The 26,250-nt window shown below is 52.2% G+C and overlaps 3 protein-coding genes across 7 annotated transcripts in view; 1 reads left to right on the top strand and 2 right to left on the bottom strand.

Moving 5' to 3' along the window:
* Positions 1-49: 49 nt before the first annotated feature.
* Positions 50-21,826, bottom strand: KLHDC3 (kelch domain containing 3). Of its 4 annotated transcripts, XM_055726191.1 has the most exons (13): positions 21,584-21,697; positions 17,193-17,321; positions 16,981-17,079; positions 14,712-14,945; positions 12,211-12,387; positions 9,820-9,935; positions 8,377-8,448; positions 7,943-8,156; positions 7,567-7,653; positions 6,321-6,429; positions 1,380-1,453; positions 912-990; positions 50-692 (listed from the first exon to the last, which is right to left on the bottom strand). In XM_055726191.1, exons 4-13 carry the CDS (start codon positions 14,863-14,865, stop codon positions 626-628), a joined length of 1,149 nt encoding a protein of 382 aa, XP_055582166.1. In that variant the 5' UTR covers positions 14,866-14,945; positions 16,981-17,079; positions 17,193-17,321; positions 21,584-21,697; the 3' UTR covers positions 50-625. The 4 variants fall into 4 exon arrangements, with proteins under 4 accessions (XP_055582166.1, XP_055582164.1, XP_055582165.1 ...); XM_055726189.1 differs by lacking the exon at positions 16,981-17,079; XM_055726190.1 differs by lacking the exons at positions 16,981-17,079; positions 17,193-17,321 and having other exon boundaries at positions 21,584-21,826.
* Positions 21,811-23,143, top strand: MEA1 (male-enhanced antigen 1). The gene is made up of 3 exons (XM_055726196.1): positions 21,811-22,190; positions 22,293-22,407; positions 22,476-23,143. Exons 1-3 carry the CDS (start codon positions 21,912-21,914, stop codon positions 22,637-22,639), a joined length of 558 nt encoding a protein of 185 aa, XP_055582171.1. The 5' UTR covers positions 21,811-21,911; the 3' UTR covers positions 22,640-23,143.
* PPP2R5D (protein phosphatase 2 regulatory subunit B'delta) overlaps positions 23,022-26,250 on the bottom strand; it is a 30,945-nt gene continuing 27,716 nt past the window's right edge. For both annotated transcript variants that reach the window (XM_055726186.1, XM_055726187.1), the window contains exon 16: positions 23,022-26,020. In XM_055726186.1, coding sequence (XP_055582161.1) covers positions 25,883-26,020 — 138 coding nt within the window. In that variant the 3' untranslated portion in view covers positions 23,022-25,882. The remainder of the gene's footprint in view (positions 26,021-26,250) is intronic.

The raw sequence follows: 26,250 nt of genomic DNA, 5'->3' as shown, positions 1-26,250 counted from the left end.
TCTTTCTCTCCTCCAAGTTCACCTGCTAGGACACACACAGCAGCACAAATCACATCCGCCTCACCATTTATAAAACTCCCCCCAATTGCTGTTTACAACGGGAGCTGGGCAGAGAGTCCAGCTGGGCCCAGGCCCCCACATCTGGCTCAGCTTGGGGCTGGGACCTGCCATTCGGTGCCAGGAAGCTGCTCAGCGCTGGTGGGTGCAGGCGAGGTCCCTGCTCCCTTGAGGCCACGTGGGAACAGTTCACAGCCTGAGGCCAACCCCAGGGCCATGGCTGGTGGTAGGAGTTGATTCAGGCCCTTGGAGAGTCCAGGGATTAGTCCAGCACAGCTGCAGCTCCACAGACAAGGGGAAGGAAAGCAGGAGATGCTGGAGCCATCAGCAAGGAGCAGGGCTCACAGTTGTGCTGCTGGGGCAAGCCAATTTCTTGCCCAGTGGCCAGCTCTGCCTGCACGCTCATGCTGCCCAAAGCATGACAAGGGCAGAGGGAGGCCTAGCTAGGGCGAGACAAACCGAGCTCACATGTTCCTTGCTTGAAAGGGCTAAAAACTCATGCAGGCAGTGGAGCAAGACGTCGGTGTGTGGAGGGGCGAGGGCAGGGTGGCAGAGGGATGAACCGGTGTCAGCCCTGGGAGGAGACAATGGGGCGGCTGATGGTGCTGTTTGTTGTCATGGCCGAGAGCTCCCATCTGTAACACACCAACGGGATAGACTGAGAGAAAGCACACACACAGTGCCCAGGGCTGGAGCAGCTCCACCGCGCATCTGCTGCGGCTGTGGTCTCCAGCCCAGCCTGCCCCAAAGCCACACAGGGCTGAGGGGGGCCCCAGGCAGCCCTCAGCCAGAGCTGGAACACCCCAAGGACAGGGAGCACCCATGGGGTGACCTCCCAGCAAGGCACGCAGTACCTGATGTCATGGGGAAGGCAGGACTGGTCCAGGCTGTACTGAATCACCGCTAGCTTACACAGTGTCTTTAGACTGGGGCCTGTGGAAAGAGGGCAATTAGCCACAGCAGTCCTCATCTGGACACTGAGAGGGGGATCCAGGCATCATGCAATCAGTGCCACAGGAAACAGGGCAGAGCAGCCTGACCATCCCTCTGTGGGACGAGGCTGGAGCAGTTTTCTGTGCTCCCACAAGAAGTACGTGTGAAGGAGTGCATGAAGAGCCATAAGCCCAGCTCAGGCCTGCAAGCACAGCTGTATGTCTGGCTGGTCTGCCTTAAGCCACATACACCAGTCAGAGGCAGCTGCCAGGCTCTGAGAGGCTGGCACCTGGAGCCGTGCAGGACATGATATGGTGCTTCATAGCATGGCCTGCTCACAGGGCACCTTGTGGTGAGAGGCACAAGCTGGGCAGGGAGTGCTCACGTACTGAAGTCGAGGATGTAGAGATCGGAGTGATCCATCAGGTCGAATTCATCACCCATTCCTTCCTCTGGAGACGGGCTGCAGAAGCCAACAAAGTGTGTCAGTTGGTGCCAAAATGCTGTGCACCAGTTGCAGTCCCTTGGGCTCCCCAAGGGCTGAGCAAGTCCAAGATTGTTTCTGGCCTGCCTGCCCCATGCAGGGGCCCTCTGATCCCTCTGCTTCCCCCAGAAGAACCCAAAGTCATCACTGTCCCAGCTCCTTGCAGAGCAGGCAGAGCCACACAGAGCCAGTGGGCAGAACCACACACCATCTCCTCCACAAGCCACGGCACGGAATGGGGGAGGCTGCTGCCTCCTCATGCCCAACCACAGTGGCTCCAACTGCAAGCCTCCCTGCCACATCACCTGTCTCTCTTACATTGCTGCACTGCCAAACACAGGGTACACTCTGCTGGGAACATCCCTTTTACCCACTTGTACACTGACCAACCTCTGTCTGGTTTCATACTCCTCCCTCCCCAGGTACCTCCCAAATGGCTCTCCAACAACTGGGCAACCCTGCAACCTCCCCCAGAGCCGTGGCACCCACCCTCAGGACACGAGGATGGTGCTGGCAAATAGCTGCCTCCACAGCCGAGGCTTGCTGAGCATGCAGAGCCCTGAAGCAATTTCAGTGGATCCAACCCTCCAAAGAGCTACATTCAGAGAGGCAAAGCTGAGCCCTGGGACAAGGCAGAGGATGACTGAGCAGGCTGCAGAAGGGCTGTTACAGCAGCTCCTGAAGTCAGGCAGGTGTGTTTGCACAAGCATCTGTCCTGCTCTTGTGTGTACAACAGGCCCCATGGGCTGCTCCACAGCAGGCAGGCATCACCCAGAGAAACCCGCACTGTTGGGACTAACCAGCTTCACAGCAATGCCGCATCATGGAAGGCTGCCCTAGTAACACGTTAGGAAACACACACAGATCAAACTGCCTGGGCAGGCAGGGCTCAGCCCATCCCTACCTGGCCCAAAACACCGCCTGGGGCAGCAGGCCACAGCCCACACCATGTCTTTTTATAGACCTCAGGCCAGCTTCACCTCATGGCCAAGGGGAGGCATGCAATGGGAAGTAAGAGGATTTGGAAGAACATGACATGGGACAGGCAAGTGATCTAGGAAGAATCAGACATCACACAATGGCACAGTACAAAGTCCAAAAAGCTGTGCTGGTGTCCCCAGTGAGGCAGGTGAGATAAGCTGGAGACCCAAGAGGACTTTTTGCAAGGCTTTCTAGTTGTGCTGCAGGGCCACAGATCATGGGAACCATGACCCACCTCCAGAGATGGTGGCAGACTCAGCAAGTAGCTAGTGGCCAAGTTTTCTGCAACCTGGAGAAGCAACAAAAGAAGCCATATGCTAACAGGCAACACTTCTGCGCTCTCCCTGCCCACCCCAGCTCTAGCTTCCCAGGGCTGCATGAAATATCTGTAGACTGCCACAAGCCATATGTTACTCATGAGTCATGTCATGGAAACACGTGAGCTAGATACTTCCGTCTGCAAGCTCTTGGAACACTGATGATGCCAGGGACAGAGGCAGCACACACCACATCACACCACCCCAGCACTGCGGTGGACCAGACTATGATAAGCCAAGCTGCTTTCTTTGAGGAAATATGGAAAGTGCTTTGCAGAAGTTCAGCTTTTTATACAGAGCAGCAAAAGCAGCAGCAGAGAATAAGCACCTGGAGGAGATGCTGAGGTCTTCACCTGGCTTAATGGCAGCTCTTTTCCTCTTTGTCCACAATAGCCATATGTACCTCCTGCATTAGCACAATCTTTCCAGCAAAAGCCCACAGGTTAGCAACATGCAGCCAGGAAAACACCCTATTTTACTAGCTTGCATCTGCCTAGGCCAGAAGCTGGACTAGTTTTAGGTTCTGTTGCCATCTGGGGATGGCATCTCAGAAGACTGTAACTGAGCATGTGTCAGGCACAGATCAGTGCAGCAGTTGTTTTAAACTAATCTCATTTTGCCGATACTCCCATCTGATGTCGGTCCTGAAATGCTAGTTAAGAGCTACGACTTCAGATGTGTCTAGGGAACAGGCAGCCTCACCTATGGTTTCCTTCCTCTGCAGTCTTGATGGAACAGGCAAAGCACCTGAGGGAGTGGTCACTGCATCCCCCAGCACAGACAGACCAGCCTGTGCTGGGATGCTAGTGCCTGGACAGGGGGAAAGCACTCCCATGGCTAACGGTCATTTGAAGAATTCGAAAGAAAGAAAAGGTGTTTTAAGTCCCACTTCGGTTTGTGACAAGGCAATTTAGCATGTCCTCACTGCTTAGCTGAGACCTTATGCAGTGACTTCTCACCCCAGTGTCACTTGCTTCCCCACCTATAACCCGCTAAGCTTCACATCTCACGCAACATGAGACAGTACCTGCCCCCCACCCCCCGGTTCCCATAACCCCAGCACAAACCGCAGGGCACAGCTCACTGCTGACAGAGAAATGCTATTGCTGATGGGTCCCATCTGCCTGGATACAGGCAAGAGCCCCTTTAATTCCACCCTGTGCATTTACCATGCCACAATCTAATCTTACATCCATGTCACAGGAAACCCCAGACCATCCCTTATCTTTCAAAGGAAAGCCAGCAGGCACAGCGTCTGTGGTTTTAATCGCCAAACTGCAAGCACTTAGGGAAAGCCTGGAGTTCAAGACCAGGAGAGCTGCAGCTCCCAGACAGTGGGCTGTAGGGCACCCCTTTGCCAGTGAGAGACCAGCAAAACTGCTTGTTCCAGCCACGCAGCAAATGGGCACATTGGCAAAGGGCCTTGGGCCCTGCACCAAGGGCCCAGAGAGCGCCCCACTCCCTCACCAGAGCCAGGCGTTCCTGTGTGTTGTCAGGGAAGACACAGCCTCGAGCCAAACCTGTATTAGCATCTGTTCAGCTAAACTCTGTTTTATAGCATTCCCTCTCCCCCTCGTTCTCCCTTGTGGGTGGTCTCTGCATGCTGGGGAGACCAGACCAGGGCCCCAGCTGTGACACAGCTAACAGGAACAGTGAGCTTAGGGCTGCAGGACTTCCTGGTCACTTAAATGGGACACAAGTGACAGGATTGCTCCTGGTCACAGTGAGAGACCACAGCTGAGGCAAAAAGACCAGGCTCTGGGCAGGACTACAAAATAAACAAGAATTTGGATGCCATAGGAGCAGGCACCCTGCAGCAGTAAACAGTCTACAATGTATATGAATCCTGTCAGGGAAGGCAGGACACAAAGGAGTTTTGCCTGCCTGTCCCCAGTTGATGCTGCCTGGAAAGCTGAGCCGGCCAGCTCATCCTCCAAGCAGCCCTGCCGGATCCCCGCCTTGTGAGCACCTCCTCCCCCTTCCTGGGCAGGGGAGCACAGGTCAGGAGGCAGACCACAGGGAGTTCTCCATTACAACGACTTCCTGGAAAATTTCTTATCTCGCCAGGCAGCTCCAGAATACACCTGATAACTGTTACAGGAAGCAAACCCAGTCCTCACCCCCATCTCCCCCTTCCCCAGCCTGCAAGACCCTCCTGGCAGTCCAAGCAGGCTGCATTCCTGGCTGCCAGCAGCTCTTCCTATCCCACACTGGTGCCCATGAACTGGCCTACACTGGGGTTGAGCCTGGATTAAGGAACAAGCTGAATACTGAAGTTGTTCTGTGCAGAAGACAAGGCATTGCCCGGCAGAGGAAGATCAAACTCCAAAAAGCTGGTGTCAGTATTTGTTGTGGTCTGCTGGCATTTCCTAGGAGCACCTAGGTTTAACATCAGAGTTCAGCTGCTGCTCTAACACAAATCCACACCGCAGCATCTGAGAGAATCCGGAAGTGCCATCATGCCCTTCAGAGTCTTCTACCATCCAGAACAGCAGCCAGTACCGTTGAGAAGACTGGAGAAACTCAGCACCTCTGCCTACCTCCCCTGCACTAAGCACTCCCTCACACAGGCTCCTACAGCTAAGCACACACACCCCCCCAATCCTGGGGCTTGAAGGCCCTTCATTTCATCACACACTGGTACAGTGAGTCCATCAGCAGAACCTGCCCTGCCTTGTCCTCTGCCCCAATCTGTCTTCAGAAGTATTCCCAAAAAGCCACTCCCAGCGTCCCAGAGAAAACCCCAAAGCTTTCCAAACCATGTGGAGGGCTGAAAGTACTTCAGGTGTCTCTGCAAGGTAGATGGCAAATAGGCCTGTGCTCCAGAGCTGCGATTTGTCATTCCAGACAGCACAGAGCATGCCCTGGTGATGGGCCACTTCCTTTCTTTCAGCAGCTGTTAAGGCTCTTGGCCACATCCAGCCACCTTACACCCTGACAGTATCACCTCCAGTGTTTGACAGCTAAATCCTTAACACCAGGTCCCTTTTGTGAATGGAAACTTTGCTAAGGAACACTGGCACAGAAGAGAACATTGCCTTGTTGTGTGTATGGGCTCCTCAAACAGTTCCCAGCTGAGCTGACATCCCACTGCAGCTTGACAGACACCACACTTCCCCACAAAAGAAAAACTCCGGTGGGAGAAGCAGGGCAGCATGCAGGGGAGGATAACTCAGCCCAAGGTCTGCTATAGCACAGCAGACTGGGATACTTGTCCTTCTGAAGGCAGGATCTCCTCCCCACTTCCCACTACCTCTTTCACAGAAAGCTCGACTACTGCCCAACCCCTCCTGTTACATTTCTGCCTCCTCTTGCACAAGAGGGCTTGTCAACAGGCACTTTATGAGCTTACATGATATCCTCAAACCCTCCCTTGGCCTCTTCCTAGAGGAGCCCTGATCCACATGATTTCTTACACTTGTAAGGTAGGCAGACAGTTGCCATGAACCTCTGAAGTGCATCTGACTACAGCAAGGGGCAGAGAGTGGAGGGACACTGTGCTGAAGGGAATGGCAAACCCTCTCACAGAGCCACACCATGCAACTCACCTGGTGCCTCCAAAGAGAATGATTTTGTCCCCCACTCTGCAGCAGCACTGCCGGCGTCGAGGACATGGGCCTTTCCCCTTGGGCTCGATCTTCCTCCAAGAAAGAGAAACTAAAGGGTGGGAAAGAGTGCACCAGCTTGTCACAGGAGCCTGGACAAGACCCAGATATAAGCAGGTTATGGATTTAAAGCCAGAACCCACCCTCCCTGTCGACCCTTCTATGAGGTTGTTACTGAAGTGTCACTTAGATACTAGGCACAGCCCTGGAGCTCTGCCTGCTGAGACGGGAGTTGCATATCGAGGCCTTTCGCTTGCAAAGCTTGAGCGTCAGCACCTTGGGATGCCCTGGCAGCAAGCTGGACATGATAGGGAGCTGCAAAGGGCCGAGCTCCAGCAGCATGCAGCCTCCTCCCCCCAGCACCCTGCCGCGGTCCAGACGTGGAAGGAGAGCTGGGAGCCACCTCCATCTGCTGGCAGCCACTGTGAATGCAGAGCACCTTTGCAGAGTGGAGACTGCTGGGACAGCCTGGTTGTGGGAGCGTGCGGAATGGAACCAGGTGGAGAAGACCGCAGCAGCCTTTGTCCTTGCTGCTCTCTGTGGCTGAGGTGCTGGGGGGTGATTAATCGCTAATGCACAGCACTGAAAGCTTCGGGACCTCTCACACTAGCTCACAGATCAGCTGGGGGAGCAAGTCAGCTGCTCTCAGGTAACTTTACTATGCAAAGCAATTAGCAAACAAAATCAGTCTAATGGACAGCAAAAAGTGCCTGAGGACACCAAACCAGCTCACAGTTGACTGATATTCAGGGTACCTGCTGAACAACCATCTCTTCTGCTGCACAGTTTGATCTGGTGCCAAGAGAGTGTGGTATGGTGATCCTACAGCTCAAGTTGAATGGTTTCCCCAGCTAAACTCTCTGGCTCCCCTAATCCCGTTGCTTTCCCACATCTTCTTTGCTGCCAACACTTTTGCATATTTAAGAACAAGACAAAGTTTTGCCAACTGCCCATTTGATTAGCTGTGTCTTTCAGCAGTACTTGCTTTTCCACCTTCTAACTGAGATTTGGAGACAGTCTGAGGAGGAACAGCGATCCCCAAGCACAGCAGCAAGTTCCTGTCAATGCTATCAGAAGAGCCATTTACCCCCAAGCAGGCTCCTAGTCCTTGGAGAACATGCTCACCTGAGCACTCACACACTTGAGAGCCTTGAGCACTAGCACTGCAAAAAGTTAAAAGCATAAATACCTGGATTGAATTTCCAGAGGTCGTGGAAGTGTCTGTTCAGGCGTGCGTTGTAGCCACCAAATACATACAGCTCCCCATTGTAGCTGACTGTGGGGAGTAAGCATAGACATCAGTGTGCCACCCGAGGCAGAGCCCAGGTCCCTGTCCCAACATCAAACACAAAGCAAAGCTGTGCTGGTTATCCACCTTTGCTTATATCACCTTCATGTGCAGGGTTACATGCAAGGCTTTGCAGCGGGCAGTGGCTTTCCACAGAAGCCAGGCTCTGCAATACCCCTTGCTAACACACATGTCCACCAAGCAGAGCAGACACCCCTTCTGAGGCAGCCAGGGTTTTCCTTCCACTGTCCTCCTCTCTCAGCAGACCCACACTTACATGCCGAATGGCTCCGCCGGCCTTCAGGGAGCACTGGAGTTGGAGGGGAGTCCAGCCAGGAGTTTGTTTCTGTATCAAACACTTTAATGCGGTTACAGTAGATCTCATTGTTGGAGTGAAATGGCCCAAAACGATCAGCTCTGCCACCAAATACGTACATCTTTGTTCCAATGATGGTAGCGGAGTGGAAGTCTCTCCAGCGAGCTGGTGTACCCTGCAGGGACAGAGTAAAACCAAACAGGAGAAAGAATGCAGGTTACCCAGGGAGACGACACATCTTGATGGGGAAGCTGGGGTGGCTGTTTTCTCCTGGAGAGCTTCCCCTCCTGCAGATCTCAGCCACACCAGACAGGAGCTGTGAGACAAGTGTAGGCAGCAGAGAATAGCAGATACGAGACTTTCTCCACAAACCAGAGGGAAAAGCAAACACTGACCTTGGCAGAGATTAAGGTCCACATCATGTTTGTGGTGTCCAATTTATGGATATCGTTTGAAAAGCAGTCAGCCTGGAAGACAGCAGGGCAGTCTGGTCACAAAGGGACTGAGAAGCCTGGTCACATCCAACCCCAGAAAGGACGCTGTCCTACAGACCTACTCTCCTTTGAGTCAGCAATTCCCAAGAGACACGGTGCTTGCTCCAAAACGTCAGGGTAGGCAGCGCACTTATCACTTTACAAGAGGGAGGCAAAATCCATTTCTCCTCAAAGGTGTCTTGTCTCTGCCTGCAGCTTTCCCATTTGGTTGGTGCTCAGCTCCTCCCCTCAAGGCTGTCCTGCACACAGTATGTACATTCACAGCAGAAACCTGCTTCTACTCCATGCAGTGACAGAAGAAAGGGGCACTAACGAGACAGACTGTCCTTGCTAAGGCCACCTGATGAGAGGCAGAAGCTAAAATTACTTCCAGGAAGCTAAGCTTCCAGCAGCAAATACACTCTGGGTTCTGAGGATCCCACAAAACTCATCTGCAGCTAGCTGCCTGGAAAAGCCTGCATTCACAGGAACAGCACAGATTCCTGCTCCTCCAGGCTGGGGAGACGGCAGCAAGACAGCTACAGGCTTGTTTGGTCTTAGTTAAAAACAAGCCACATTTGAACTGCCCTGCAGCCATAATCACGATCATGGATTTGGCATACTCTTGTCCTCAGAAGAGAGGGAATAACCAGAGACTTCCGTAACAAAGCCTTAGCTTCATTCCAAATAAACAGATGTGACTTTGCACAGTTTTTCTGGAGTCTGGTGACTGGCTGAAATGGTATTTACCCACTTCTTAAGATCAGAGCATAAGGATTTGCTCAAAGGAGCAGTAGGCACACTGACAGCTAGTGCAGGATGACCTTTGGCTGAAGACATTCTTAATAGGAGGGCAAGCAAGTAGTTGCTGGAGGGGATCAGCAACATGTGAGAGCAGGCACAGAATACAGGGAACATGCATCAGGTTATGAAAAAACCACACAGCCACACTGCAGATGTTGGAAGGTGATTTTTCTGGCTCATTTCTCAGACAAATGAAAATAAATGTAGATCAATATACATTTATTTAAAAAAATATTTATTTATCTCTCTAAATTTGGCAGAGAAATGACCCAGGAAAAAAAGTATATATAAAAATATTTCTATTTTTACCTCCACAAATTTATATGTTTTGGGAAAGAAAAAAAATAGTAATCCACCTTCTGTTTAGGCGTACTTTCCCAACCATCATCTCCACAAAACAATTAGCATAACCTGGGTAATTAATGCCATAACTTTGCAGAGTTATAAAATGAAAGCAACTATGGATACCAATATGACCCTGTATCCTGCCTATACCAGTGTCCTGGGTAGGAACACCCTCTTTCCCAAGGGATCTCCAAAGAACAGTTACAGACTACTCACCAGCTGTTCATAGCCTCCAAAGATAAACATGCTCTTTGCCAGGACACAGGCTGAGTGCCCATCTCTTGCTCCTGGGACCATTCCAGACACTTTCGGCGTGAACCACTTGTGTGTGTCTGAAACAAAACAGAAGGCAACACTAAGAAAATACAGCAGATGTGGGGATGGAATAGCTCTTTACTACTGTTCTTCATTTCTAAGACAGAAATCCTTCTCTCTTTTACACACAGCACCTGCTTCTCCAGAGAGGCTGCAAGCTTCTTCAGGTGAGGCCATCTGCCTGAGCCTCCAGAGGGGCAATGACAGAGGTCTCAGCTCCTAGCCATGGCCACAGACTCTGCCCAACCTGACAAACAGCTCACATTTTAAGTGTGAGTAGCACACCACTGCTTGAGCAATGTTATTTTTATTTAATCTCTTGCAAAGCCTACTTGTGAGTCACTTATCAACTCTGCATTTACAGTTTCAATTACAATGGAGCAGTGATGCCAAGTGGCTCAACTGACCTCACACCGTGGAGATGCTGACTAACTGACTGAGGAAAGACAACTCTCAAATCCCAGCAGAATTCACTTAACCATAAGCTCACTGTGTCAACAGAGCCACTATGCACATCCCCATCTCTGCAGTGCAGCTCTCCCTGTCTTATCTGCTCCTCTTGTTACATTCTCGTCCCCTCTTCAAGGGGAGCTTTCCTCACTCTTCTTCCTTCATGGCCCCCTTCACACTGCTCCCTGTAAGCCCACACGAGCCAGATTCAGCCCCTTAGCCTGCACACTCCAGGGCTTGGCTTGATTTAGGGGAGGACTTTAAATCCAGCCAGAACTCCTCTCCATGCCAGGGCAACATGGAGCCAAGTCAGCAGCTCACTGCCAAGCACTAACAGGCACCTGTCCCAAGAGCCTGGAGAGGCACAGATAAGCCTCAGGGCAGCAGGAGACATTCCTCCCACCCTCCCTAACTGCTGCGAGCTGCCAAAAGCAGTGCTTATTTCAGGCTGTGGTAACATCGGAGCCAAAGCAACATTCTTCACAAGGATAACTTCTCTGAACTTGGCCTGCAGGCACAGATACCCACCTAGGCTCCAGCTGGGATCACACAAAGGGTCTTGCAAGGTCAACAGAATCCCTGCGCAGCCTCTAGTGAGAAAGCTGCAGTGGCTATCAAGTTCCTTTCCTTCATGGGGCTGCTTCCAAGCCCAGTCACATGGTAGCAGCAAGAGCTCACCCAAGCGCCACACATCAAATTAGAGGTGGAAAAGACCTCAACTTGTGATAAGCTCTGCACACCAGGGGAGAAAACTGCACTCAGCCAGGACTTCATCCAGCCCGATATGACTCCCACAGTGGAACTTACACCAGATGGGACTGTGGCTGCCAGCCTCACTTTCCAGGATTGGCAGGGGACAGGCACAGCACGTACAGACAGCTGCAGAGGGTTCAGACCAGGACTGAAGTCTGGCCTTTCCATTAATTTTCACTTAATGCTAAAGCACTGGAGTTGGCAGGGAGAGCAGACAGCTGCCATTACAAGGCCTCTGCGTAGGCAGAGGTTTACTGGTAGCTTCCCAGCTGCATCTGTCAGGAGAAGGGGGAAACCCTGTGCCCAGAGAGCAGCTCCAAGCTGTGAGACTTTCCTGGCGAGGAAGGGAACCCACAACGAAGCACCAGAGCAAGCAGTTTCCTTCCAAGTTCAGCAAGTCAGTTACTGGTCAGTATTTAGATGGACATGCCTTCAGAATCCAGATGTATTCCCTTCCTTTCCTAACACCCATGTCCATCCAGTTCCTGATGGTGCCCATTCTCCCCAGGTGTTCCAGCAGCACTACGGAGAAGCCAACCAAAAGGCTCAAGGAGTTTATCTTTCAGGTTTGTCTAACTTGGCTCATGCCTCCCCTTATTTTGCCATCCTGTCCCTAACATCTGTGTTTTATTCCTCACTGTCCCTCATGCTTTCAGAAGGACGGACCACCCTGGAAAGGAGCCACAGTCCTCGAGAGTTCTAGCCCCTTCTCTCTGCAACCGTTCAGCCACAGTTAAGGAATAAAACATACACAGAATGAATGCTTCAGTCATAGTTGCTAGCAGAGAGAGCACACAAAGCTGACAGAAAAATTAAACCCAGTTTGACTATGAGTCAAGCTCAGTAATCTCTGTTCAAAGGTTTTTACAGAGAGTCAAGTGTTCAGACACACTGGCCACGCTGCTGCCTTTCTGAACATGCTGAAGCAGCCAGCAACACCGATTCCCCATTTGCACCATTTCCTCCAGACTGTCATCTTGTAGAGAGACAGAGGAACAGGAAAACAAGTTGGGGAGCAGTGCAATGGGGCAGAGAGAAGGTCTCATCAAGGGCAATTGTGACAAGGAAGAGCGAGAGGCTGGAACTTACTGACATCAAAGGCATAGAGCACATTGCAGGCTCCCTCAGTGTCGTTGCGACCGCCCCATATGTAGACAGTGTCGTCTATGAGCACTGCTGAGTGCCCATACCTCATGTAGGGCACTTCTCTCACATGGTCTCGGCTGTTTGTCCACACTGGAGGCAGTTTGATCCAGCGCAGAGACACTGAAAGCACAAATCAAGTCAAGTGCTAAACCCACTACACATGCTGACAGGTCACAACCCATTCTGCACGGTGCTTTTCCCTGCTATGACAGGGTGCAGAAGCAGTCTAGTAAGCAAGACAAAGCTGTGTCTGACCCTGAGTAGCAGGTAGTTAAGGAATATGGAAGCACAGTTTTCCCCAAGCCCCTGTCACAGGCAAAACTAGAGGAAGCACTAGAGGACCAGAGGACTCTGGACAGAAACAGGTTCTATTCTGCATCAATTACACTGAAGAGGTTTCCACTCTGGCTCATCGTAGACTGTGAGTGAAGGTACAGTGCACACACACACACAAAAAAGGGAAAGGAGAAAGTGCAGAGGTGATAATGAATGCAGACACTACTTCAGGCTAGTAACATTTTTGAAGAGACTCAAAGCTGGAAGAATAGGCAGCACAGAAGTTCACTGCAGCAACGTGCAAGGGAGCACACCTGAAGGCATCATTTGGACTTGCAGTAGTGCAGTTTAAGTAAAGCAGTGCAGCAGCTTTGTAGGAATAGGGTTTGGTTTGTTTTTTAAGCTTTAGATGAGACAGCTGTCTGTCTCCTTTAGCACACACACACACCCCCCCCCCCCATACCCAAGTTCTCCCTGCAAGCTTTGTGTTACTAGTAGGAGCTCCCCGTGATTACAGGTTCTCCTTCCTGGCAGCCTGTGTGTCACGGTTCAACAGTAGCCAGAGCAGTCAACAGGTATTACAGGGTTTAATGACAGTGCAAAAGTCACAGCAAGTGTTACGTGGCCACTACATAACAGCACCCTGACACCCACCCTCCCTCTACCACACATACAGCCTTCAGTTTTGGTTTCAGTGTGGAGGTAACACAAAAATATAGAAGAAAACAGTCTGCAGTTCTCCTGAAATACTAACATAGGGAAAGGGTCAGGCATCTTAAAAGGTGAGCACCTACCCCAGAGGCAGGAAGGGCACTGAGGAAGCACGGCCAATGCTAAAGTCAAGCTGGATGGGATGTTTCCTACTTCAACCACAGTCTTCCTCTTTAGAAGACTGAAAGAGATCATTCAAAATCCAGCATCTTGGCTTTAGCACTGGAACCCAGCAATGCTAACTGAGCAAGGGCTTGAGAAGCCAGCGTCACCTCCCACGTGGCAGCTGCAGCACCGTGACACTTTAATATTTGGGAGTGGTAAAAAGGAAAGACAATGCAAGAGCATTCCTTTGGGCATGGTAAGTATGCTTCCAGCATAAGAGCAATATTCTACCAGCGCATTTTACAAGCCATGACATTCAACTGTCTTGAATGTAAGAGCCCAATCTCTTTGGATAGAGATGTCTTTGTTCACAAGATCCTGAGCTACACTCCCCCCTGCACTGTGAGCGGGTCTTCTTGGCAGCCCTGTGTAGCCAATGGCTATATCCACTACTGCACAAGTCAGTCTTCTCCAGAGTCAAATTTAGAGAAGTGAATTCACTGTGTCTTGCAGACAAACTAGTTTTACCTACACGCCACATGCATGTTAGGAGAGCATTCAGCATGCTGTCCTGTCTGCGAAAGTGGTCATTGGTTCTCTGCTCTTGTCTCTGTTCATCCCATCCAAGCATCTGTGCAGTTTTTCAAATACTTGCTTAATTACAGAGAAATACTTCATGGACCAGTTCAGTAACCTCTTCAGTTCAAAGAGAGCACTGCATCAAAAAATACAGCCTTTCACAGCGCAGTCACTGCTCCAACTCTGCCTCATGATGGATACTGGCTACCCTATGCAAACAGCTCCAGCTCTGGATGCTGTTCTAAGCCACATTGTGAGCCTGCACGATAGCTGCTGCCAAAATGGGAAGGCCCCTATCCTAGCCATATGCCCCTGTTGACTCCATCATGCTGGCAGTGGTTGTCAGCTGCCCCTCCAGGGACACAGCTCAACAGTCTAAACCTGGAGCCTTAAACAAGCACACTGGCTCCCACCCTTCCCATTCCACAAGAGGGGCAGCTGAGCATGGTCATGCTGCCAACTGGATGGGGGACCTGAACCAGCTAAACACTTCTTTGCACCTAGCTGAGTTACTGTTCACAGAGAACAAAGACAAAAGAAACCACTGGCTATATGGTTACTTCTAGTGAGTCCTTATTCTAAAATTCTGCTGAACCACAGCCCCTCCCCTGCCCCTGAGGCTTGAAAATACAGGACTGCACAAGGGGAAAAGCTACCATATATGCTGATAACAGACAGCATGTTACAGAGTGGAACATGTTAAGCAGCAGTGGGCAAGAAAAGTAATAACCGAGCCAGGCAAGCAACTCCTTCATGCACAAGGACAAATCTACCTGCATTAAAAACATGGACGTCAATCTGCCGCAGAGTCTCATAGTCTTCTCCAGAACAGTATCCGCCAAAGGAATAGACCTTGTGCCCGACGGCCACGGCCGCGTGGTTCACCCTCCGCGGCCCACCTTCCAAGTGCACTGCCCACCGTAGCATTCCTCTCTGCAAGCCAAACAGTCTTCAGGGCCCCCAGCACCACAGCTGCATGCTTCCTGGGCCACCACGATGTCACCTGGCTGTAACAGAGACAGAATGCTAAAATAATAAAATCAGTCTTGCAGGTCTTCCCTATCTTCCTTGAACACCAGCTACGAAGGTCACATTGGTGTACCCTCACCCATCTGCTCCCAACTGGAGACAGTTTTAATCTCCCCTTGGGAAGGGGACACAAGGCAGGTACTGTAACTTGAGCAAGGCTCTGAAGAGCAAGTAGAGATGCCCTTGCATACAAAAAAAAAAAAAATCAGGGTGTACAGGCAGCCCAAGCCAAGGACCTTTGGCAAAGGCAGCCAAGTGCACCCAGCCATGCCCTGGTCATGTACATATCATGTACATGCCAGAACAATTTGTCCGCATGAATGAAAACACACAGCGAGAGCCAATTGTGAAGGTGAAAATAACAGAGCCAGAGGGAAGAAAGCATGCTCTTTGATCAGTTGTGAGAAACAGCAGAGGAAAATATTTTAAAAATTCACCACCTAACAAAATCCCCAAAGAACCGTCCCCACATAAAGCAACTGACTCCCTGATACGGAGGTGGACTACAACACTAGCATGTGGACTCACAGATTTGAGCACTAGGGTCCAACTTAATTAAACATCAGAGAAAAGGAACGCCCTAGTCTGGGGAGAAAGGTCTTTGCTAGCAATCAGAGTAAGGGCCTTTATCTCCCCCAGCAAATCCAGGCATAACTATAAAAATTCTGCAACATCGTATCTCAGTCAAGAAACTGATAATGCTTCATGCTTCAAGCAGATGGCTTAGATCAGCTCTTAGAGAAGTCACTGCAGCTGATTTGTTGCAGAGTTCTCCTTTGGGTCTAAGGATCTGGAGCACAGTCCTGCCCAGGTGCTTCCAAAAAAACAGGTCTGTTCAATTCTTTAACAGTTTTCCCCTAGCTGAAAAACAGCTGTTAGAAGAGACATCAGTGTTTCAATCAGCCTAAAGAAAATTATCTTTTTTTATCACTTGGTTCTAGCTTCTTGGAAGATGCAGTCAGCATGCTCCCACCCCATACCCAGTTTTAGCACTTGCAGAATGCAAAAAAAATTTGTGGATGCCTTAGAAGGAGGACTAAAATTCCTACACATTTTCTCTGTCTTTTTTTTTAAAGTAGTGAGTTTTCACAAGAAGAACTTTCCTCCTTTTTAAAGTTTCTGAAGTACCTGGACAGCAGCAAGAAGGGACAGTGCCATGCTACTCTGCTCCAATTTGCCTCCCCTGGCCCTTCAGCCAAGCAGAACCACCGCTCACAACTGGGCACCCGTACAGCCCATCTGCAGTCTGATCACTACAGGGCCACCATATCTGGCCCACCTGCACACTCTCATTTTATCCCCACCCAGGGAAAAACGTCAGAGATGCTCCCAACAGGGAGTTCCTGGCATGGAGCAGAGCTCAGGCTTACAGCTCCAGCTATGCATACTGTTGACAGCTCTAAAGAATCCAGAAACCAGTTGCCTCGTTCCAGAGCTCCTAAACCTCAGTAATATTTGAGCAATTTCTTTTTCAAGGTGTTCCCAAAATAGAGACTGGTATCCAGAGCATGCTCTGTGCCCAAAAGTTACAACCACAGGGCATGTGCAAAGTTCAAACAGAGCATCCTGCAGTCTTACATGTAAGAGATGAATGCAGACCAAGGAGTCCCTCCCACAAAGCCATTTCTTCCTGCAGCAGTCACCGTAACCTACATTGCAGTCAGCAACCCAGAAAGCCACATCAAGCTCTTCTCCAGCAGAGCTGCACCAGAAGGACCCAGGAACAGCCCCCCTTCCGCTACAGGCTACACTTCACTGTATGCCTGGGACCATCCCAAATTCAGATCTAGCAGGTTTGGGTTTGGGTTTTTAAATTACTATTATTTTTTTTTTAAGCCAGGCAGCAGCTCTTGTATAAGGCCTCCACAAAGCTACAGAACAGCTGAGTTTCCATGGAGATCACCAAAGTGGCTATTTCGGGCTGTTTTGAAGGTTTCACATATCTAAATCTGTTTCCTGCCTCAGTCATGAGTTATGACTGAAAAATCTAACCAATATTTTCCTCAAATCCACCTCTTGGTTAAGTGATTCTGTAAGAGACTCCTCCAGGAACTTAACTGGACTTCATCACCAGTGCCAATATTTTCAACACACTTGAGACTATGCCCGAACCTGGAAGATTAAGAGGATGAATCTTACTTCCAAGTTCTCCACTTGGTTCCTCCTGGGGCAGAGGAGCACCACAGCCTAGCACGGCAGGCAGGCAATCATACCAAGACGCTTACCTTTTCTGCCAGACAGGCTGGAAAACTCTTCTTCACCCTTTGGAGCTCACTGGAGCCATGTGCCAAGCAGCACACTCTGCCAGAGCAGGACACTGGTCCTTTCACTCCAGCAGGAGCTGGCTACCCTGTCTGAACAGTTTCGTAATTAAGATTAGTCAGAGGAACACAGGAAATGAAGGCTGCACATCCTAAGAAGTTAATCTGGTCAAGTGAGCGGCTGCAGCTCAAGGCCTGGCTGGTTAAAATGTAGGAAACTATGTTGATGTTCTAGCAACTATGTCGCAATTTTATTTTCTACCAGGACTGGGAAAGGTTTTTCCAGAGATCAGCCTCCCTAGGAGGCAGGGGGCTGTACTGAGGCCTGGGGCGGCAGCAGCAGGGTTGAAGTTGGCTGCGCTTCCCCTTGGCTCAGGACAAGGATAATGCTTCAGAGCAAACACAAAACTTAGCAAGCGCAGCCTGTTGCTGCCACTTGTCAGACTCAGGGCGTGCAGAAACACTGGCTTTATGAAAAGAAAACAGTAAGAAGTGTGAAGTGATCCTTACAGGATCACGTATTAAAAGCTAAAGGAAAACATGGGATTTAACAAGCTGCAAGGGTTTTCCAAACCTGAGTGCTCTTCTCCACACTGAAATACAAACATCCAGCCAGACTCCATCTTCTCTTCTGCCACTGGCCACAACCCTACTCTGAAACTGTCACATCTTCCCGCCTTTGCCAAACATTTGCTCTCCCCAGTTCGGCCACACAGGTCCACCCCCCTCTCCTCTCTGCACAGCCCTGTCCCCCGAGGATCCCCCACTCCTCCCCATGCTTTCTGCATCCAGCTCCAGCCTCTCTCCTCTCCTGCCTTTTTTGGAATGGTTTCATTACACTAGTCATCTGTCCCAGCGCCAATTCTCCTCCTGCAGTTCCCCTCCCTGCTCTATCTGCAAATAGGAGTTAAACACATCTTTTGAGAAAAAAAATTCTGTCCAACAACTATGCACATTGCCAAGTTCCATTTCAGATTTTGATTTCTAATGATAGTTTATATGATACAAGGACATAAATACATCACTTTCCAACCACATTCCTATGAGGACTTCTTAATAGGAGGCATTAATACACCTGACATTAGGCAGGGTGCCTTTTTCTTCAAAGACCACACAGGGCACAGCTAGGGGGAGAGAGGAACAGTAAAAATCAATATGAAACAGTTTACTGACAATTTTCCCCAACTGTACAATATTAAGTTATGCAAAATACATTCTGTGATTTCTCATTTAGGACACCAGCAACAGGCATTTAAGCTATAAAACAGAAATATTGACAAGACTGAGGCAAATTTTACCAGAGAACCAGGAGGACACTGGCTGCAGGAGGCAGTACACGTGCCAGCTCAGGCAGAACAGGTGCCTTTTCACTTTGCATCGCAAACCAAAGGGACAGTTACCAACACTAACATTCATCACAGATCAAAGGAAGGGCTTTCACTCCACAGAAAAATTAAGCCTGAACCATTTATATCACAGAAGCTATTGCTACTGCCAAAAGCTAGCAGCGTTAAGAGGAGGGCTGCCTTCTACAGGGCTTTGTGCAGACCCTGAGCTAGGCATGTGTCCCTTTTCTGCATCCTGCTGAGCCACCCCTCTCCTCCCCAGAGCTGCACCTCTTTTAGAGCAGCCTCTGCAGTTCATCCACACCCACAGCAGAAGCTGGTTGAAGGTCTGAGGAATCTCCTTTGACTGATTCAGCATGTCCAGCTGGAATCATGCCCCCAAGAACTGCGACCATATACTTATAGGGAGACCAAAAAGCTCCATCAAAACAAGTACAATTTTCTTATGCAGCAAAAGAAGAGGTTTTCTAAATGAAACAAAACCAAAGAAACTGCACTCCCACATGCTCTATTAGTTCAGCATACACTTGCTCACCTTAGATCAGGAAGCTCTGGCTGCCTCTCTTCCCCCAATCTCAGCTGGGAGAAGCAATGCGCTGAGCATCCTGACCATGTGCGTGCACGCATGCACATGGGGTCTCCTTTGCAGAAGGGCACGTGTGCTTCTGTTCAAGCACTTGCTCTCACTGGTGCATGTGTCAGCTCCCCACCTTCACCTCTCCAAAAACTAACAGATCTTCCAATATCATTTTGCACTTGTAGAAGCAGCAATCATGTCATCTTCACAACTCCCCATTTCTCTGGTCTGGCACAGTCTATCCAGAGTTACAGTCAAGCGCAAAGAACGCGGAGAAATTTGGGTTGAAACCCTAGTAGGTCTTGTCATTAATTGCTAGGAATAAGAATGTTTCTAAAAATCAGGTTACACTTTACTTACTGTTGAAGTACCTGATGCTGCTGATGCCGGAACCTAAATGAGCATAGCAATGAGTTGTTCCTGTGCCACTAAGCACTGGGAGGCTAAAATTAAGAAGTACTCAACCTACTGTGGTCCCACAGAAATTCCTGAAGCCCTCCACCGACTGTGCACAGCACCACAAACCCAGGTATGTGCTTCCAGAGCAAGTGGTGCAACAACATCCATAGGGTGACCGCAGACTGGCTCTGTCACTGCAGCCAGGCATGACACCTGACCACAAGCGGAAACTCACAAGCAGAGAAATAGCTATGAACGTCCTTCAACACCTCCCTTGTTCTCCGTCAGCGCTGACATCCAGAAAAGGGAGTGCAGCAATCCACCCGGACCATTTCACTGCTAAGCAAGGGAACAACCAGGTTTTAAGTCAGTTCTGTGCTCTTCAAAGACAGCACCTATAGACAGCACTCCCAAATAGCTGGCTGTGCTGATGTCTGAAGATGCACAGAATGCCTGAAACAGCCTTCAACCTAACAGCCCCAGCTTACACCTAACAAGAGTCTACCAGCACAACATACAACCTTCTGAGATCAGAAGAAAAATCATTCAATAGTTTCTCACTAGCATACCTTCCAAAACTGTTGCGGTGACTTGAGCAAAGGGTCATAGATGTAAGGGGAAAAGACAAGGCGGGGGGGGGGGGGGGGGGAAGTAACCATGGCTTTTGGTCAGATTTTTCAGCTTTTTGTTCTATTTGCTTTAGACTTTCTATTTTCAGTCCCTACAATTACCTATGAAAACATTTCATTTCAGATAGATAGCTACTGACCATCTCCAAGTACAGCAGATGATAATCTTAGAACAAAAATATATATCCTTGGATCCATTTCTTTGCGCAAAGAGAGTTCACCGGGCTGCCTGATTTCTCTACACACACAGCAAGAAACCTAGAGCCATTTCTGAAAGCTGCTCGCATTAGCTTTGCTGCAGTCAATTCCCACAGCAAGGGGGAAAAACCCAGCAGAAAGCGGCCTGGATTTTCAAGGGCTCGCTCCGTTACCCCCAGGCTTACAGCAGCACCCCAAGCAGAGCCAGCTACTGCTCCTGCAAAGCTGCTCCAGGGAGCGAATCCTACCGTGTGGCTGCCTCAGTCCCGTCTCCCAAAAGATGCCAGCCACAAGGTTTAGTAACACTTAAAATAGACCAGCCAGCTCACAGCAGTCCAATACAGGCAGTTCTATTTCAAGCACATCCAACTTACTGTTAGAGACAGCATGAGAACAAGCCGCTTTCTTCACTCACGCTTGACATTTATCTGATGCCTTGACTATTTAGACTAAGGCAGTGTGAAATTGCAAGCTTGCACATTCAGCAGCTCGGACACTCGCAAGGCAATTCCAGCGGCTGTAAACGAGATGGTGCTAGAACAGCCCCTGAGCTGCTTAACCCAGACGGCTCCGGAAGCTCGCGTTGGACACGGGAGGCACCGACCGCGTCCCCGTGTCGTCCCTGCGGACAGCTGCGCTGCTTCCTGGTTTCTGCCCCAATATCTTGCCCGCTGCTGGCTGACTTTTGCCCAAAGCCCGGCTTCATCCCGCACATACCGAGCCGCGGTCCCCCCTCTCCCCACCTGGCCCCCCAGACTCCCCCTCTCCACGTGCGGCGCCTAAGCCTGGGCACGCTCCTCGGCCCCCGGCAGCGGGGCAGCCCCGGCAGCTGTTCGCTCCGCACAAGCCGCGCCACCGCCCTCCTCAGCACCCGCCGCTGGCCCCGGGCCGGCCCCGCAGCCGCCGGTACCCGCGGGCAGCCCCCGCCGCGGGCTGGCAGCGTGGCCGAGCCGCGGGAGGTGTCAAGGCGCTGAAGCCGCCCCAGACGGCGTCTGCGGCGGGGCGAGGCACGGGGCAGCCCCCGGGACGAGGCGGGTGGGCTGCGCGCCCCCGGCCCCTCAGGGCCGCCCCACGCCTCCAACGGCCGCCGCAGAGGCGGCAGCCTGGGCCCCCGCGCCGGCCCTCACGGACGGGTTACGGGTGGCTCTAGCCGCGCCGGCCCCTCCTCAGCCCCGGGGTGCCCCCTCCTCAGCCCCGGGGCCGTACCTGACGACAGGAAGGCGGCCCGACAGCCCCGCTCCAGCGGCCACGCCCGCCGCTCCTGGGACTTGTATTACAGCACCGCCCCGCCAGGGCGGAGCGGCACGGCACGGCCCAGCCGTGCCCAGGACCCCTCGGAGGAGGTGCCTGCCCAGCTTCCCGCGCTGCCGCCGGCCGAACGCGATATGGCGGCGGCGGGGGAGGCCGGGGGCGGCGCAGGGCCCCCCGCGACCCGGAACTACAACACCCACAATGCCCCGCGGCGCGGCGGCGCTTCCGGGCGGTGACGGGGCTCCCCGGCGGTGACGGGGCTCCCCGGCGCCGCGCCCGGTGGATGGCGGTGGTGCGGAGCATGGGGCCGGAGCGGGTGTGTCCCGAGGAGCCGGGGCCGCCGGAGGCCCCCGACGGCGCGGCGGGATGGAGCGGCGATGAGGAAGAGGAGGAGGAAGAGGAGGAAGAAGAGGAGGAGGAGGAGGAGGAAGCGGCGGAAGGCGGCGGGTACTTATACCAGCCGCTAAGCCAGGAGCCGGAGCAGGGCCCCGCTGAGGCGGGCTCCCCCCTCGGGCCGGAGGGCTGCGCTGAGCCGGGCCCCGGGCTGCAGGAGCGGCTGCAGGTACCGGGGGGGCCGGCACTGGGGCGGGGAGGGGCGGGGGCGGGGCCCTGCGGGCGGCAGGGGGTGCCGGGCCCGGTCCCCGCTGCCCGCCGTTCCCCGTAGATGCTGCGGCTGCATCTGCCCGACCCGCCGGTAGACAGCGAGGAGGAGGAGGCGGCGGCTGCGGCGGAAGGCGGCGCGGCTCCCAGCAACCGCAGCTCCATCCCCATGGACGCAGGTAAGAGCGGGTCGGGGCGGGCCCCCCGGCCGCCCCCGGCCGCGGCCTCACGCCTTGCCCGTCCCCAGAGCACGTGGAGCTGGTGAAGCGGACGATGGCCGGCGTGCAGCTCCCCACCCGTGGCATCCCCGCCTGGGCCAGCCAGATCTCGGAGGAGCAGTGGAAGGCCGTGGTGCAGCACACGCTGCAGGCGCGGCAGAGCCTCGGCGGCCCCCGGCCCCAGTGGCAGTGAGGGCCCAGCTGACGTTCAGGGCCGCTGCCCCGAGCCCCTCCGCTGCGCCCGCAGCCGGGCAGTGACGGGACTTGCCAGCATCGGCTTCCCGTTTTCTCCCACTGCCGTGGTTCAACTTCCCTCCCCGCTCCTTTCCTGGTCCTAGCTGGCACGTAAGTCGCTGTGACATCCTTGCGTTGGCTTCCTCTGCCTTCGAGGAACCCAACCGGTTCCTGTACTGGTGTGCATGTGGACGGAGGGTGGCTTCACCCAGGTTCCCTTGGGACAAACGCTGGATGTGTCCTGTGCTGTCAGTGCTGGGGAAGTCCCTCTCCACGCTGGGACCCCTCCATCCTCCCAGGCCAGGGGCCATGTGTTGGGATATCAGAGGCGGAGTCCAATGTGTCTTTCCAAGAGGTCGGTTTTATTTAGTTCTGTACATACAGGGACATCTGTACAAAATCCAACACTTTCATACTATGTAATGCTCTACTGAAAATAAAGTACACCATATGTACATATGAACTGTAAGCAGCTTAATACTTGTGTCCAGGGGGTGAATGCAGTAGTTAGTTTTTCTTGTTCCCTTGGAAGGAGGGAGCCAGTTGAAGTGGAAGAGGCAGCTCCAGTTCTGTCCATTTGGCTGATGTGGGGAAAGGCATAGGTAGAAATGAGCAGCACTAATGCAAGAAACCAAGTGTTGAGCAAGGGGCAGCTGTAGCGTGGCAGACACAGGTCTGCATACGAGTGGTACGTGTGGCAGAGAGGGTGAATGCGTGCGCCCCCCCCCCCCACCCCCCCCCCTTCCTCACATGGTCCCCTTCTTAGATGTCCAGGACACTGGAATGAAGAGGCAGCAAAGTAACGGCAACGTGAAGGTACTAAGCATAAGTTCCCTGACCCAGAACAAGACACACAAAGCCATGAGAACATTGAAGCTGTACAGCACGTAGTCGTGATGCGTTATGGTCCTGCCCCTGCACATGGCACAACCCTGGCAGCATTCCTCCAGCCACGCTCAGGGACTGCCAGCACAGACAGACCACCTGTGCGGCAATGACAGCCTGTGTGCACCAGAGTCTCTGTTCCTTCTGCAGGCGGAGCAGCCCACAGCAATGCAAGGCAGCCACTGCCTAGCAGCAAGCAGGCTCAATTGAGGGCATATGCATGCTGTAGCACTCTAAAAATGAGGTGGCGGCTTACAACGCAATGCTAAGCGGACAAGTTGGAAAGCTTATACTGCAATGGGAAGAAACATCCCCCCCAGCCCGAGCCCTGTTGTAGGTGGTACTCGGCAGTCCTTGTCTCCGCTGCGCCCCGAGGTGCCTGCCGCTTTTGTGCACCATCCAGCATTACCCAGCGCATGTCTACATTCTGTGCCAGGCATGAGGTAATTGATTGGCAGCTGACCATGAGCTTGGGCTAATGTTCAAAATAAGCAATAACCTCCCTGAGGTGTGTCAAAAGTCTCCTGACGAACTGGCCCATTGCATGAAGCAGAGGGGAGGTGGGGTCCTGCATGACTGCTGTGATCTCGCACATACTCATGCTTGCCAGCTGCTCCTAAGAGATGGTGGCATGCCTAACGAGGGCCGAACAGAAAGAGAGCTAAACAGGGCAGGGGTACAGGATACACGGGGGAAAAACAGCCTGGTGTGGGTTGGAGGAAAGATGTGCTGCACACCAGCAGTAAGATTGGAGAGGACAAACCTCTGACCTGGGAATGGTTTATGGGTGAGGACAAGCAGATATGCCAGGACCTTCTGCAACATCCCACAATGCTGCAAAGCAGTGTCAGACTAGCACCGACCCCATAAGCTCCCTGCACTATTGCAAACCCACTTAAGCTTGTATGTCAAGAAAGCAAGTGCAGCAGGTAAGAAGCAAGGAAGAGTCCCTTTTCTATTACAAGCCAACCTTCCCGAGGTGGTACCTTGGCCTGGCACTGAATCTGCACCACAAAAGGTAGAGGAGAAAGCTGGATCACAGTAGCACCCAAGTGCTGTGCAACCCCCTGGGCTATCAGCAAGTGTGCTCTAAATGCTAATTAGCACAAGAAGTCCCTGATGCACCATATGATAACTAACAAAGGCCTCAGGCCACAGCAGGTGCCAAAGTAACAGGGCAAGGCGAACTTTGCTCAGAGCACCCACAAAGCGATTCAGCAGTAGCACCTAGCCATCGATAGTAAAGAGGAGACAACTGAACACTCAGAAATGCAGCCTGGCTACGTAATATGTGTATCCATCGCTTCTTCCGCTAGTTTGCAGAGACTACTTGAGCAGCACAAGCTTCCTAGAAACCCTGGCCACTGCAGAGCTAAGGATGGGATACAGCGACAAAGGGCGAGCTACAGGAGTATTTTAATTGAGCAGGTAGAGGAAGAAAGCAGAAGTCAGTAGCTGACACCTGCTACAAAGCAGGAAGTTAGTTCTGGGCCCACAATTAACCCAAGACACTGGGATGGAGATGAGTCAGCATGGACCAACACAAACAGCTGAAGGAATTCACTTTCCCACCAGAGAGCTTCTAAGGATGCTCTAAAGGGAAGGCTGCAATAGTATGTAGTACTTGCACCCAGCTTTATTGGGGGTGACAAAGCACTAACCCCCCACTCCACTGACAGGGGAACAGAACAAGGGGCTTGAAGCAAAAGAAAGGTGGAAGTGAACATCTCCTCCGCTGTATGCAAGACCCTCCAGCTGCAGCGCTGCACCCCAAGGCAGGGCAGAGAGGCAGCAGAGCCCCCCCAAACTGCCGCAGGCTCCTGCCCTTGAGCTCAGCCTGACCCCTGACCACTGCAGGGCTGGGCTGCACAGGCAGCAGGGCAGGCATGGTGGAGAGGGGCACTTGGGGCTGGCAGCAGCATGCAGAGCCACACTCAGTAGTCCCTGGCCAAGGCAGAGCCTGTGTTGCAGGGCAGCAAGGCTCTGGCTCCCAGGCAGAGTAAGAACTGGGCAGCAGCTGGAAATGAAGTGACTTCTGCGTGGGCTGAGACAATCCCAGATCAGGCAGGCTCCCTTCACGCACGCACACCCAAGGTGGAAAAGCAGGAGGAAGGAGGAAGAGCAGGAGAATATGGCAGTGGTGAGATACAAGTCATAACATAAAACCAGATCTACCCTGGAGGGATGCAGATGGAGTGGAGGACAGGCACAGCTCACCATGTTCATTCCTTATTTATACATGAGAACTGAGTGCATTTCTGTGACCCCTGGGGGAAAGGGATGGGGCAAGAGCTTCCTGGCCCAGCTCCTGAGCCCGTCAGAGAGCCTCCTGGCTTGAGGTGAGAAACTCTTCTGCTCTCTTGTGGGCCTCCAGGGCTTTTATAGTGTAGACATCCTGAGGAAGCTCAGATTTCCGGCGCAGCAAAGCTTTCTCCTTCTTAATGTCTTTCAGCATCTACAGACAAACCAAAGGAGTCAGGGTTCAGCAGTAAACCCCTTCACCCCTCCAGCTTCCCCATTCCCTGACTCCAGGTGCTCCAGCAGATGCTGGGTGACAACACATAATGCTACAGAACAAGGCTGAGCACAAAACACAGACCAGAAGGACACAGAGAAGTCCCACTTGCACTTTTTCCAGAGTGGGAAGGTTAGATAAACTCCACTCTTCAGACTTGATTCAGGTTG

The sequence above is a fragment of the Falco cherrug genome, chromosome 13 (genome assembly GCF_023634085.1).
Source record: "Falco cherrug isolate bFalChe1 chromosome 13, bFalChe1.pri, whole genome shotgun sequence".
Taxonomy (NCBI): domain Eukaryota; kingdom Metazoa; phylum Chordata; class Aves; order Falconiformes; family Falconidae; genus Falco; species Falco cherrug.
This window is presented reverse-complemented; position numbering and strand designations above follow the sequence as displayed.